The 13,219-nt window shown below is 43.3% G+C and overlaps 4 protein-coding genes across 4 annotated transcripts; 2 read left to right on the plus strand and 2 right to left on the minus strand.

The window, feature by feature from the left end:
* The first annotated feature begins 151 nt into the window (after positions 1 to 151).
* On the plus strand, positions 152 to 1,775 carry LOC108073174 (uncharacterized). The gene is made up of 3 exons (XM_017164680.2): positions 152 to 945; positions 1,006 to 1,116; positions 1,181 to 1,775. The coding sequence occupies exons 1-3, from the start codon at positions 152 to 154 to the stop codon at positions 1,317 to 1,319; spliced, it is 1,044 nt and encodes a 347-aa protein (XP_017020169.1). The 3' UTR covers positions 1,320 to 1,775.
* LOC108073173 (uncharacterized) lies at positions 1,357 to 3,338 on the minus strand. The gene is made up of 4 exons (XM_017164678.3): positions 2,993 to 3,338; positions 2,261 to 2,774; positions 1,882 to 2,199; positions 1,357 to 1,609 (listed from the first exon to the last, which is right to left on the minus strand). Exons 1-4 carry the CDS (start codon positions 3,318 to 3,320, stop codon positions 1,357 to 1,359), a joined length of 1,413 nt encoding a protein of 470 aa, XP_017020167.1. The 5' UTR covers positions 3,321 to 3,338.
* Positions 3,339 to 3,928: 590 nt separating this feature from the next.
* On the minus strand, positions 3,929 to 6,426 carry LOC108073177 (uncharacterized). The gene is made up of 3 exons (XM_017164683.3): positions 5,555 to 6,426; positions 4,295 to 4,489; positions 3,929 to 4,226 (listed from the first exon to the last, which is right to left on the minus strand). The coding sequence occupies exons 1-3, from the start codon at positions 6,409 to 6,411 to the stop codon at positions 3,968 to 3,970; spliced, it is 1,311 nt and encodes a 436-aa protein (XP_017020172.1). The 5' UTR covers positions 6,412 to 6,426; the 3' UTR covers positions 3,929 to 3,967.
* A 1,628-nt stretch (positions 6,427 to 8,054) lies between these two features.
* On the plus strand, positions 8,055 to 10,087 carry LOC108073157 (HDC15381). The gene is made up of 5 exons (XM_017164664.2): positions 8,055 to 8,099; positions 8,340 to 8,632; positions 8,692 to 8,930; positions 8,984 to 9,094; positions 9,943 to 10,087. Exons 2-5 carry the CDS (start codon positions 8,450 to 8,452, stop codon positions 10,085 to 10,087), a joined length of 678 nt encoding a protein of 225 aa, XP_017020153.1. The 5' UTR covers positions 8,055 to 8,099; positions 8,340 to 8,449.
* Positions 10,088 to 13,219: the final 3,132 nt, after the last annotated feature.

Here is a 13,219-nt window from a genome sequence, read left to right on the forward strand (position 1 = left end):
ACCCATTCGTGACATATTGAATTTAATCTCCTATTCAATTCAGTTCCTCAATTGTTGGCTATGCAATTAGCACTCACAAGTAAACACAATTCAATTCAATTGAAACTTATCCAATACTCGTTCTTGATGTCTCAATCAGTACTTATCTACCATGCATCTAGGTCTGTTGATCCTCTTCAGCTTTGCGCTGCTCCAAGTGGAGGCCAATCATACCGAACTAAACCATGTGCTGGAACGGGTATTCTCTCGGCGGAAGCGCTTTGTACTATTTCCACCTGGTTCCAATTTGAAGTTCACAGGACAGCTAAGCAAGGGCCTCATCTCGGCCTATCCCAAAGGTGTGAACATGAACATCGAGCAGGCCTGCTATTATCCAGTGCCCACAAAGCGCGAGGATGTCTATCCTAAGCGATATCGCCAAAGGACCACCACCACGGAGAAACCAAAAACCACAACGGAACCCACTTATGTCTGGATACCGGGCACCAATTGGCGTTTCAAAGCCACGCCCCTGAAGAAACCCAATCCGATTAGGCTGCACCATCGTATTGATGTGAGGCCCCCGAAGCCATCATCGTATGCTGATCCTGGCAAGTGGGCTAAATGGTCGAAGTATGGCGAACAATATCAAGGAAAGTGGTCACCCGCTAAGCACAACTATGAGAAGTACACTCAACCCGGCAGATGGAGCAAGTGGACAACGGAGTCGCCCAAGTGGTCGAAACGCTGGTACAGATCGGCTAATGGAGAGTACTATGATCCCGAGGTGGAACCTTATGATGATGTCAGGTCTGTGTCACGGCAGTACGATCCCTATGATCCCGACATGGCGCTACATGAGCCGGCACACTATCCGGAATTAGACCACATCGACGACTCGCGGCATTACAATGGCCACCGCGATCGCAGGCAATTGTTCGAGCACTTTGATGGCTTCAGCAAGCTGTGAGGATAACTTATTTATTTTTTTTTATGTTTTGGTGATAGCTTTAAAATCTTTTTTAGCCTGGGAATCGATGCCAAGGCCTGTGTCCTGAGAGCCATTTGTGATAGCAAACGACTGCTTCTGCCTAGAGGATATTCCATGATTCAAGATATCGTGCGGTTGGTTTTTACGTAAGTAAAGGGCTATCGTTTTTAGTTGAAAACAATTCGAAATATATCTCAACCCATTCCATAGCTTGCCCACCTTATCCGGCGTGGAGGATGACTACTCCCGCATCATGCACATGGATGCTGATGACTGCGACCGCCAGTTTCGGGACTCCTGCAAGCTTAACCTACTTGCCTGGCTTATCGGTGGCGGCAAATGGAATTAAATTGTAATAAAAAACAAGTTTTCGAAGGGACTCGGGTTTATTGAACGAACTGGGCCTGCCACATGGACTGCTTGCACTCCGGATAGAGGGCGGCGCAGTCCTGCTTGGAGGCGTGAGCCTTGTCATAGTGGGTGTCGCGATAGGCAACGGGCTCGTTATCCAGGGCTTCCGGGATGGTGAACACCGCTCGCATCAGTTCGCCCACAAAGGTGCCGGGCTCCTTCTCCTCCGATTTCTGGCCCGTCTCGCAGAGGGTACGCAAAACGCAGTGGCGACCATGGTGACCGCGTCTATGGGAAAAATTAACATCATTTGTACGAACTAAAATGTGCTAATTAAGGCAGTGGATTAATTAATTTGTTCCACTTATTTGCTGTTACACATCCTACGGACAAATTTCGTGTTCAATATCAATTCAAAATCCTTATAATTATATATGTTGTTAAAGCTTTTTTAAGCTCGTACTTTACCCTTCAGTATTCTTGTCAAACACTCTACATAATTAAAATAGGATAAGAAGCCATTTCCTTTGAAGTTGGATGTCATTTGACCCTGTACTTACTTATCCAGATACTTTTCCACGCGCTCGTACAGCGCCTGGCGACTATGGCGGTGATGCTTGATCTGGAGCTGCTCCAGCCTGCTTATCTTGTCCTCGTGCTCGGTGGCCACTCCGCTGCGGCGTTGACGCTTGTGGGGATTGGCTGCATCCGGAATGCTGCGCTTGCCAAACACCGGATATATGTGATGGCGACGTGGTGCCGGCGGGCGAGTGGGTTTTCTGGTGGTGGTCGTGGTGCTGGTGGAGCTATCCTGACGTCGTTGTGCCACTGGCGGAGCCGCCTGTTGGCTCTGATAACCATAATAGCGGTCTTTAACTCTTTAAATTTTATATAATTTAATGTAAACTTGGTGTATTTTTTATAAATTGTATTATTTACCTTGAGTGGAGCGCCCAGTAAGGATATCTTGAGTTCTGAGCAGGCGAGTAGTGGGGCCTAGACCACTTGGTAAACGGATTGCTCGCACTTAACCCCGGGTGGCTGTAGTAGTAGTGATTGTCCTTGCGCCTGCCACCCTTCGGACGGCTGTAATAACTGTCCGCATATTGGTACGACGGATGCATCGGCGTCCGGAAGACGGGGTTTGAGCTGTAGTAGGAATTGCTGCCACTCCCAGACCCACTTCCACTCCCGAAACTGGACAAATTAATGTAGTTGGGTCTGTAGACAGGGGGCGGTCTGGTTGTGGGCGCTGCGGAGGCGTCGTCCACATAGGTTATGTTTGACACGGTATCGTTGCGACTGATGTCCAGGGTTCCGTCCTCCAACTTGGTCAGCAGGTCGTCCAGTTCCTCGCTGGGTGGCTTGCTGGGCAGCTCCCAGGCCAGAGCCACCGTGATGCCCAGAATCAAGTAGTTGGTGTGGTCAACCACACCCACGATTTCGTCGTACACTAAACGGAAGAGGATAAGATAAGTGAGGCGAGAGTGATTTGCATGGCTCGAGAGGCAGTGGCTGCATACAAAAGGGGTTTCTTGGTTACAAAAAATACTCTTATTTTTATACCACCAGAAAATCTCTTAAACCACGTAATTAATAAACTTTTTCTTGTTAAACGAAACTCACCCCCTTTTTAAACAACGCCCCTAAGCTGTGACAGGAATGACTTACCCATCTGAAAGGAGCTGCCCTCCGGAAATACCAAATAGCGTCGTTTCCTGGACAACAGCTCTTCCGACTGCCTGCTCTGGACGGATGAGGATGCCGACTCATTCAGCCGCATCTCGATGAGCTGCTCCAGGCTGGAGCTGTCCTCATTGTTTATGTTCAGTGATGGCCGGCTGCCAGCTGCCGCTCCCAGCTCGATGGATTCCCCAGCCTTCAGTGCGTTGGCCAAGCCGAGGAGGAGCAGCATCAGAGCTGCCATCAGCCAGCAATTACCTACTGGGGAATTTTCCTTCTTCTTGCTGCAGGTTCTCGTTTTTTTCCGGCTCGACATTTCTCGTAGTTGCGGTCAAAGCGTTGTCCATACGCCAACTGTCTGCCAAAGTATCGCGTAGAAACGGAACAGAAGCGTTCCATGGTCTATGGTCTGGCTGAAGAACTTCAGCCGTGGCTGTTAATTGTGAGTGGCCAGCAGAAAGTTTCCAGTTTGAGTTTGAGCTTCGTTCGTTAAATTTCTTTTGCACCCCCCTTTTGTCTTTCATTAGTTTTCACACTTTTCGTCTTTTGTGTTCCGGCAAGTAGTTTGTCTTGTAGAGGAGAGCCTTTCGTCTTCGTCTTTGCTTCGTGAGCTCATTGGTCTACTTAAAGGTTCAAATTACTTTTTCACGCTCCCAACTTGTTTTCCCTTCTGCCATCTGAAAAGTGGCACACTTCCATCCATAGAAGCTGCTTCTGGGGAATTCAAGTTGAAGTAATGTGATCACTAGTCGCAGTTTTTCTTGGAATAAACTTGAATGCAGGAACGGAATGCTTTTAGAGTAGCTGGCGAACTAACTTCCAAATGACTTTTGTATAATCTGGCTCCCCAATATGCGACTAGTTTGAAAGTATTAAGGATATGTTTGTCTACTGAGAGTTTCACTTAAAAATATTTAATATTTTATAAATTATTTATTACTTTAATTATCTTATTTTAAGTTTTTATTCAGACCAAAATGTGTGACTGCAGTCACTGTACAGCTGGCGGCAGTTTCCCTTCTGCCCATGGGCCTCCAGATAGTGTGGTGACATCATAAGCTCCAGGTCCGCCGGCTCGCTGATGTCCTTGCTGCTGGGCAGCTGAAAGATGGCCGAAAGGAGTTCCATTATAAAGCTCTGAGGCTTATTCTCAATCCTTTGCTGCCTTTGGGCGGATTCGCAGAGAGCTCGCTGCACGCAGGAGGTGCCATTCAGTCGTCGCCTGCGGGTGATGAAATTCCCCAGTTCAGAAGGGGGTCAAAGGATTTGGGTAAGCGGGAAAGGACTCACGATTTGTACAGGCGCTCGATCTTGCTGAGGAGTAACTGGCGGGAGCTGAGGTGCTGCTGCAGGTGGAAATGTTCGAAGTGTAAATCCTTTTGCTGTTCAAGACTTCTTCGTCTCCTGCGCCTGGCAAAAACAGGATAGATATGATGCTTGGGCTTGGACTGTAGTATTTGCCGAGGACGCTGGGTATAACCGGAACTGTAAATGTGAATTTTTTTAGTTGGTTTTAAAGCTAGTTAAAATAAGAATTTTTTAGGCACGTTTTGAAAGCTAAATACGAGGGTGGGCTGATAAATAGTCGGCCTAACAGAGAAAAAAATTGTTTTTTAATTCATAAATATTTTATTCGATTAGTGTTTTCTATTAGCTGATTACTGTGAAAGTTTCATGCGGTTTTATCAACACAGGTAATTTTGGCGAGACTTTTAACGCATTCACTTTTGCATTTCGTCAATATGAATAAAATCGAATATCGTGCTGTCACGCAACCGCTTGCAGATTGCGCAAACCAAAACGAATTTTTTTGTCGTTTTGTGACTGTTGACGAAATCTAGATTCATTACCATACACCAGAGAGTAAGGAACAGTCAAAGCAATGGATTTCAACTGGAGAAACGGCACCGAAAAAGGCAAGAATCGGTTTGTCGGCCAATAAGGTGATGGCAACGGTTTTCTGGGATTCCCGAGGTGTAATTCATGTGGATTATCTGGAAAAAGGCAGAACAATTACGGGAGAATACTATTCCAATATCTTGGGACGATTTGATTTGGAGCTGAAGAAATAAAAGGCCGCACATGGCGAAGAAGAAAGTTTTGTTTCACCAGGACAATGCTCCCGCTCACAAGAGCTTTGTCGCCATGTCGAAATTGTGTGAATTGCACTAAGAAATTCTATCCCATTCACCCTATTCTCAAGATTTAGCACCCTGTGACTATTATTTATTTCCAAACTTAAAAAAATGGCTTGGGGGTAAGAAATTTCAGTAAAATGAACTGGTAGTCTGTGAAACAAACCCCTATTTTGAGGACCTGGACAAATCCTATTTTATAGAAGGTATTGGGAAACTGGAGGATCGGTGGTCCAAGTGCATACGTCTAAAAGGAGATTATGTTGAAATATAAAAAAGAAAAATTAAAAAAAAAACGTATTTTCTTTGTAAGGCCGACTTTTTATCAGCCTACCCTCGTATATATTATTTTGGTTTACGAATTCCATTCAACATTTTTTTTAAGCAATGCAGATAAAGATAAAGTTGCACTTACTTCCACTTTGAAGGGCCCCACATGCGCTGCTTTTCACGCCAGTTCTGTTGCACCCTGTGTCCGTTTCGCGTCCACCAGTTGTCCACACCCAATCCCGTTCCTGCTCCTGTTACCATCTCCTTTTGCTGCCACTTTCCCACCGACTGCCGCGCATCCCAATTAGCAGGCATCGGCGCCTGTCGCTGCTGTCCACTCGCATTTGCATCCGCATTCGCATTCGCATTTGCATATGGGAATGCGTCGGGGGTATGTCGCTGGACATTCGTGTAGTACGAATAGCGACCATGGTCATTGGCCGCATATGCCGATGGATTCGCTGGCGGTGCGTGGACTGCCTGCCAATTAACAGGGCTCCCGTAGCCCAGCTGCTGGGGAGGTTGAGTCTGGAACTGGGACTGAGGCTGCAACGGAGGCTGCGACGGAGGCTGCGGAGTGTCTGGTTCTGGATCGGGGGCGCTGCCATTCCGGCGGACAGTGCCGATGGTGCCGTCGTTGATCCGAGTGAGCACGTTTTCAATCAGCTCGCTGGGCGGCTTACTGGGCAGCTCCCAGGCCACGGAGCAGGTGATGCCCAGGATGGCGTAGTTGGTGTAGTCTATGATGGGGATGATGATGTCGAACACCAGCTGGAAGGAGGAGCCCTCCGGGAAGAGCAGGTAGCGCTTCTGGCGGTGCAGTCGTCTCATTGACTCCGTTGTCGTTTCAAGCGGAGAAGGAGGAGTAGCGGGACTGGTGGCCAGTGGGTGGGAGCCATTACCGTTCGATGGTCTCTCTGTACGAAGCAGGCATAGTGGCAGCAGGAGGATAAGTATAGCGCCAAGTCCAGCACATCCAATTACTTTGATTGTTTTTACCATTTTTCCTTAATGGAAGACAGCAAAAGTCGCTTGGTCAACACTAATCAGCAAAGACATATGAAAGCAGCCACAAAATTAATAAAATATGGCCATAAGAATATAGCCAATATTGGTAATTGGCTTAGGAAAGAGTGTAAATAAAGTTTAAGTCAAACAGAAAACACTGATATTATTTTTGTGAGTTTATTATCAAATCTTGACTCTTTATGGGCTCTTAATCCTAATTGTCCATTGAATGTGATAATTGGTAAATGGACATTATTTTATCAGTCACTGAAACTCTCTTTAATACACCTTTTTGTTCGTTAGTGTAATTGAGCAATCGAACATTCCGATTGCTCTTATACACCCCACACTCCCAGCAAAAAAGCAGCTACGAAATTTGCATAATTTCACTTTAGCTGTGACGCTTCCATTTGCTGGCTCTGCCAATCATGCGTTAAATTAATGCAATTTTCAACAACATTCGAGGCGCGAGAGATGGCCCAAGCGGAGGGAGGATGGACCAAACCGGACCGGACCCGCTCATGGGCTCTACAATTAAAACACTGCCATTCTGGCGGAATGGAATCGAGCGCGAATTTATGGTCCAGATAATTACCATTAGAGATGGGCGAGGAGGAGCCTGGCGAATTGGGCCTTTCGATTGGGACCGATTTCGTTTCGGATCTGAACTTTTTTTATTTTACGATATGTCGATGCCATTAGCTGTCCAAACCGAACTGATGCCGCTCGGACCGCGGCGCTTCTGGGAACGCATCGCACCGATTCTGGCCCAAAGTTTAATTGTACAATTAGCACCCAATTGAGTGTCGTTAACTCGTTTTTGTGTCATTTCAAGTGCTCTTTGAAAGGTGCTAAATACTCCGCTTTGGCCTGATTCATTCGTAACCAATATCAAATATCCGATATCCAGCCTCAAGCGAAATTACTAAATGGGTTCGTTTTTTTCTGCATCCATAACAACCTATTAAATGCGATGTAATTGGCCCGATAACAGATTGTTAAATAACTGCATTTAGGTAGTGATTGGTGCCGCCAGCGGCTGTCATAAATTATCTTGAGTGCATTCTGAATAAATTGGGCGACAGTAGATCAGGCTGAAGTGCTTAATATCGGATATATTTTAAGCTCTTCAGCTTTCAGATGGATTAAAAGCATTCATATTTATTTTAACGCTCTGTTTGATTGAGTTGTATTTAATTTCCAGCTTAATATTGCAGCTTGTTGCTTTTATAGCTTTCGAAAGTTTTAAGAAAAAGTCTTTTGACACTATAAACAATATTGATTTATTAATGTGTTTAGATTTATTGTATTCATTAGGTTAGATTTAGTTTTTTAAAAAATATAATGATGCTGCATTTACCATTTAAGGATTGGAATTGGTGACACCAATAAATTTACTGCCAGAACTTAGGGCTTCGTATCCTGGCCAAGGGAATGGCATTCAAAGGCTTCTGGTTCTTCCATCAAAGCCAGGTGTTGACAGCATCGAGATAAACGCAGAACAAGCCAGAGTCCAATGTTATATCCTGAACAGGAGCGATTGCTTTCTGGGCAACTTACAATGTCCAACAGGCCATTGAAGAAATGGAGGTGGTTAAGAATCAAGTGGTCCTTTCGATAGATGTCGTTTTACTGATTGTGAAAAGTGTTTCTCTAACAGAGACTTGAAGATTGAAGGATGTGTAAGTTATTAAAAATAAACTTTAGTTGGTTATAATCAATATCAAGTAATTCAAAGTTAAAAAGAATAATTTAAGAATTTAGTGTACTTTGAAGAATATTTAAGCTTTCTATAATTTCATGAATATTTTAAATTGTCTATACATTTATTTATAATTTTTTTATAATTTAACATTATAATATTTACTACATTTTTTCTTTTGCTCTTTGCTAAATTTTCCCCTTTAACCATTTTCCCTCAGTGGAAAACTCTGGTCAAAGCGAATTCTTCTCCCGTCAATTTCTTGTGCAAACTAAAAATTGAATTTCCCATTGCGGCCACAAGTTGCACGGGCTGCAAAATTAGTTGACCATGCACTCCAGCGGCAAACAGTTGGCCCTGAATCCTGTCATCGCCCAGCTTCCGCTGGTGCTCCTGCACCTCCACCTCCTTTTTCTTCTCGTTGTTGGCCCATCAGAGGGGAATTCCAGTTCCAGTTTGAGCCTGAGTCGGCAGAAGCGCCTGGCCATCTTCAGTGGCAGTGGAACCAACAAGGTTGGTGGTCATCGATCCATCGAGTTTGGTATTCGGAAGGCCTAATTGTTCTTTCCCAGATTGTCGCTGGCTTTGCGTTTCCCATCAAAGAGGAGGACACGGTCGAGTCCGTTTGGGGTTTCCTGAACTACCAGGCCCAATATGTGCCAACGCCAGTGCCTCTTTATTGGTGGAGTTTTTGGAATACCTCGACATTTGTGTCCACGGCAAGGCACTGGCGCAAGGAGGTCCAGCAAGTGCTGCTCCAGGACGAGACTAGGGTATGGCTTTACGATGTTGTGGAAACAGGCTTGGAGAGGTGAGTGATTGGATAGTTTCTGGTTATCAGGAATCAATATGTTTACTTAACAGGTTTGCTGGTTGCAAGGCAGGAGCCTGCCTGTTGAGGATTATCTGTGAGATTTCCCAGCGCCCCTTTCAACGCAGCAATATTTTCAGTGAGATCCTAAATGCAGTGTTTGTGTGAGTATACTATTTTTTATACCCTTGCAGGGTATTATAATTTCAGTCAGAAGTTTGCAACGCAGTGAAGGAGACGTTTCCGACCCTATAAAGTATATATATTCTTGATCAGCATCAACAGCCGAGTCGATCTAGCCATGTCCGTCTGTCCGTCTGTCCGTCTGTCCGTCTGTCTGTCTGTCTGTCTGTCTGTCTGTCCGTCTGTCTGTTTCTACGCAAACTAGTCCCTCAGTTTTAAAGCTATCTGAATGAAACTTTGCATATAGTCTTCTATATGGTCTCACTGCTATATATGTCGGAACGGGCCGGATCGGACGACTATATCATATAGCTGCCATACAAATGTTCGATATATTTTTCGAAAAAAAATTATAACTTTGCTGTTTTTCAACATTTTTGCACCATTTTTTAGATGTTGCCATTTTATATTATTTCTGAATTTTGGTAAAAATTTTATGAAAATCGGACGACTATATGATATAGCTGCCATAGGAACGATCAGGAAATTAATAGGAAAAAAATTATAACTTCGTTGTTTTTCAACGTATTTTCATCTACTCTGAGATATAGTCTTATTTTATTATTTCAGAATTTTGGTATAAATTTCATAAAAATCGGACAACTATATCATATAGCTGCCATATAAACGATCGGTAGATGTAGAGAAAATGTAAAGCTGGGAATGCAAAACTGTAACTGTCAAACTGTAAACATAATAAGTATAGGTAAAATGTAATGAAATAATATCTGCAAGGGTATACAAACTTCGGCGTGCCGAAGTTAGCTTCCTTTCTTGTTATATTTATATATTTATATTATATTTTATGTGTTCATGTTATACCCTGCAGACCATCTTTCAATAATATTCCCGAAAAATATTTGCATGCCAGGGATGCGGGCAAAGCTGGTGCTGATTGTTGGAAAACCTACAGCGAATGCAGCAAGAAGCTCTGGGCTAAGCTTATTCAGTTGACCAAGATAACTTTTCAATAAATTATTAAAGGAAAAGATTCTATATTTACAAAAATGTGAATAGTTTTGTATTTAATGTTGAAAAAAGTATGATTTATATATATATTTTTTAATGAAAATACTTTACATTTTCCGAGGAGAAGCTCTCTAATTAAAATGTAATATTTTAATATCAGATAATAGTTATGCATTTCCAAGAAATGGAGTTTTTCCTAAAACTGTGTGCTTTCAAAATTAAGAACCAAGAATTCCGAGTTCAAACTTTTAAGCCCTCATCCCACTAAACTTCCCATTGAGTTTGTTTAACGCTCTGTGCTTAATCGCTTACCACATATAGTACCTGGAACACACAAGCGACATCCATTTAAATTAGTTTTCGGAAAATTTCGGTGCGCTTTCTCCTTTGTTTGTCTTTTTCGATTCTCGCTAGTGGTACTTCTTTTTTTTTTGTATTGTTTTCCCCTTTTTTTTTTTTTGGTGGCTGGGTGCTCTCGTGTGAGATTTTTACTAATTTCCAACCAAGTTGAACTGTAAACAATGTCAGCGCAGAAACCAAATGAAAACAAATGCAGCTAACAAAACACCAAGGGGCAAGGACATGACGGGATCCTGGGGGTCCTGCTACGGCGGTACTAACGAACAGCAGTCGTCGTGGTAGTCGTCGTCGTCGTCGCAGCAGTGGCAAAATTTTGTAGCATGCAAAACATTTGTCAAATGTAAATTAGCCAAGAAGTGTCAGGGTGTGTGGGAGGGGGAAGCGTTTCTAGCTGCGGTTTTTTCTTTTACCAATGGCAAGGACTATGGGGGAAAGGACTGTGGAATCGGGTCGGGGGGATGGCTGTTTGCCTGGTACAAATCGCATAAAATCACACTTAATGCCCGCAGGCAACATGCAGCATGTAAAAAGTGCAGCGAGGCGTGAATGTCGCTGGCACACAAACTTTTGCATGTGTGCAGGACACACACCAACACAGGGGACATGCACTAACTCAAAAATAAAAAGGAAATTAGGAATAATTAAAAGCTAATAATCTTAAGCTCAAAATATAATATTTTGGAGGTATTTTTTACCTCAAAAAGTAAACAAAATATCGAACAAATTATATTTACTAAGCTCCAAAGTTTATTGAAATTCTCTAATTAAATGAAAATTTCTCCCAGTGCACTTATCCCCCCCCCACACATACACTGGCAGGCCTGAGCATTGGTGCAATGTTGCAGCTGAACGCAAATGCGGAAGCATTAACATGGTCACACCCCCTGCCTTCAACCGGCACCTTCTGCTGGCGTCTATTGTTCGCAATTATCATGGAACGCAAAAGGCAATGCTTAATTTTTGTTATCCGAAACTTTTACTTTGCCTCGCTGCATTCACACCTCCCACACTGCCACCCGCCGAAAAAGTGATAACAAAAAAAGAGATGCAAAAGTACGAGTCAAACTTTAATAAGCGCAATTTCTGCTCTTCGTGTCGTAGCCGTTTGGTGGGTCTGGCAGTCCACACGGCGTATGAGCAATTTGCATTTGTTTGCGCCACGTCCTCTCGGCTCCCTTTGGGGGCCCAAACAAAGTTCTAGGCGATGCTCTCAAGTGAATTTTATCGCACCCAGATACCAAACAAAACAGGTCTGCATTTGTATGCGAGGTGGAGCCTTAAGCAAATTCAAGTTATAATTAAATTTTGGAAAATGCAAAAGGACAGATGACATCTGAAAAAGTGACTGGATGAATGCCAGAAAAAAATTATAAAGAGCCGGAAAAGGAATGGAAATATGTCTTAATAAAAATATATATATTAAAATGTATACTTTGAAATATAATCTTTATAAAATTTGTAAGTATGCATTTTAGTGTATATTTATATTATTAATTTTAATATATATTAAAACTTTAAACAGCTTTGTCATAAGTATTGGTTATTTTTATTTTATTTTGCTGTTGACGTAAGGTTTCTTTTAAGAGCAAAGATCTCTAAGAATACTCAAAGGTAAACAAATATCTGTATCTCAGCAGCTTTCGTTTCCGGTCATTGACTTTAGCGATATTTAGCACTAAGGTGTGATGTTCATTGAACTACTTCTAGATCGAAAACGTAACGGGAACCGATACATCATGAGATTGCTACAATTTCTACAAGCCCAATATGGGACAGTTGGTAGGAGTAATTAGCACCTTGAGTTAATCACTGACAAGAAATTAGCAAAATGTGCACAGCACCATATTTTCCTTTGCCCGGCTAGAAGCCAGTAGAACTTTCTTGACTGGCTCGCATTTCATACACCAGAAATGGTGGGAAATGCTTTTCGTATTTTAATTATGTCAAATTTACACAGCTTTTCGTAGCTAGTGCTGGTGTTTATACCCTGCTAAAAGGTTTTAATATTTACTAACTTAAATCATGGAACAAATATAGTACTTTAAATTGAAAGCGGAGTAGGTAAATAGCTTTATTTACTTTGGTATCATTTTAATACCATTTCTGGGTTTAAAAATCCTTAAGCCGACTAGTGTAATAATGGTAGAGAAATCTTAGCTTCGGCTTAGCAGGACTCTCCTTCACTCTCGTTTTAGTTATTTCCGTCGCCATTTCTCTTGTTGCTACTGTTTCTGTTGTTATTGCTAGCTGGCAAATGTCAGCAGCCAATTAGGGAGAGTGAGCGAAAGGATGTGCCGCTGCGTCTTCGTCATCGCCATCGCCAGCGTCGTCGCGAGTCAGTCAATGTCACTCTGCTGCTGCTGGTGCTGCCCCACTCAGAGTCCCAAACTCCCCAACCAGGGCGTGGCAGGGCAGGGCAGGACCGACCGTAGTGTGTGCTTGGGTATTCGGCTGCCAATGCCACTCCACGGCGCCTGTCCACACCCCCAGAATGCCTTGCTTGGCCTTGTCATCATTTGCATAAGAAATTTATCTCAATGAGTAGCTAATTGGGAAATTGTGACATGCCCGCTTTCCCTACTCCTGCCTCGCAGGACCTCCGCCCGTCGTCCCAGTTCCCCTAAGTCAACAAAAGGGCTGCGCAAATCCATGGCACGTTAGTTTTATTGCACTAATCCTTGAACTAATTTAGGGGAGAAGCGCTGATGCCGAGAGTCTTAGGATTTTAAAATTAAGTCTAGGCGTATTGGCTTCTATAATCAGAGTCAAGCGATTAG

This window comes from Drosophila kikkawai, chromosome 3R, assembly GCF_030179895.1.
Source record: "Drosophila kikkawai strain 14028-0561.14 chromosome 3R, DkikHiC1v2, whole genome shotgun sequence".
Taxonomy (NCBI): Eukaryota; Metazoa; Arthropoda; class Insecta; order Diptera; family Drosophilidae; genus Drosophila; species Drosophila kikkawai.

Bases quoted from the DNA above. Each gene is read 5' to 3' on its own strand.
- LOC108073173 (XM_017164678.3), bottom strand. From the start codon at position 3,320: ATGTCGAGCCGGAAAAAAACGAGAACCTGCAGCAAGAAGAAGGAAAAT. The intron at 2,775-2,992 runs GTAAGTCATTCC...TCTTCCGTTTAG, and splicing joins GGGCAGCTCCTTTCAGATGG to TGTACGACGAAATCGTGGGT. The intron at 1,610-1,881 runs GTAAGTACAGGG...TTTTTCCCATAG, and splicing joins GTGGAAAAGTATCTGGATAA to ACGCGGTCACCATGGTCGCC.
- LOC108073174 (XM_017164680.2), top strand. From the start codon at position 152: ATGCATCTAGGTCTGTTGATCCTCTTCAGCTTTGCGCTGCTCCAAGTG. The intron at 946-1,005 runs GTGAGGATAACT...AATCTTTTTTAG, and splicing joins TTTGATGGCTTCAGCAAGCT to CCTGGGAATCGATGCCAAGG. The intron at 1,117-1,180 runs GTAAGTAAAGGG...CCCATTCCATAG, and splicing joins ATCGTGCGGTTGGTTTTTAC to CTTGCCCACCTTATCCGGCG.
- LOC108073157 (XM_017164664.2), top strand. From the start codon at position 8,450: ATGCACTCCAGCGGCAAACAGTTGGCCCTGAATCCTGTCATCGCCCAG. The intron at 8,633-8,691 runs GTTGGTGGTCAT...GTTCTTTCCCAG, and splicing joins GTGGCAGTGGAACCAACAAG to ATTGTCGCTGGCTTTGCGTT. The intron at 8,931-8,983 runs GTGAGTGATTGG...TTTACTTAACAG, and splicing joins GTGGAAACAGGCTTGGAGAG to GTTTGCTGGTTGCAAGGCAG.
- LOC108073177 (XM_017164683.3), bottom strand. From the start codon at position 6,411: ATGGTAAAAACAATCAAAGTAATTGGATGTGCTGGACTTGGCGCTATA. The intron at 4,490-5,554 runs GTAAGTGCAACT...TCACATTTACAG, and splicing joins TGGGGCCCTTCAAAGTGGAA to TTCCGGTTATACCCAGCGTC. The intron at 4,227-4,294 runs GTGAGTCCTTTC...CATCACCCGCAG, and splicing joins ATCGAGCGCCTGTACAAATC to GCGACGACTGAATGGCACCT.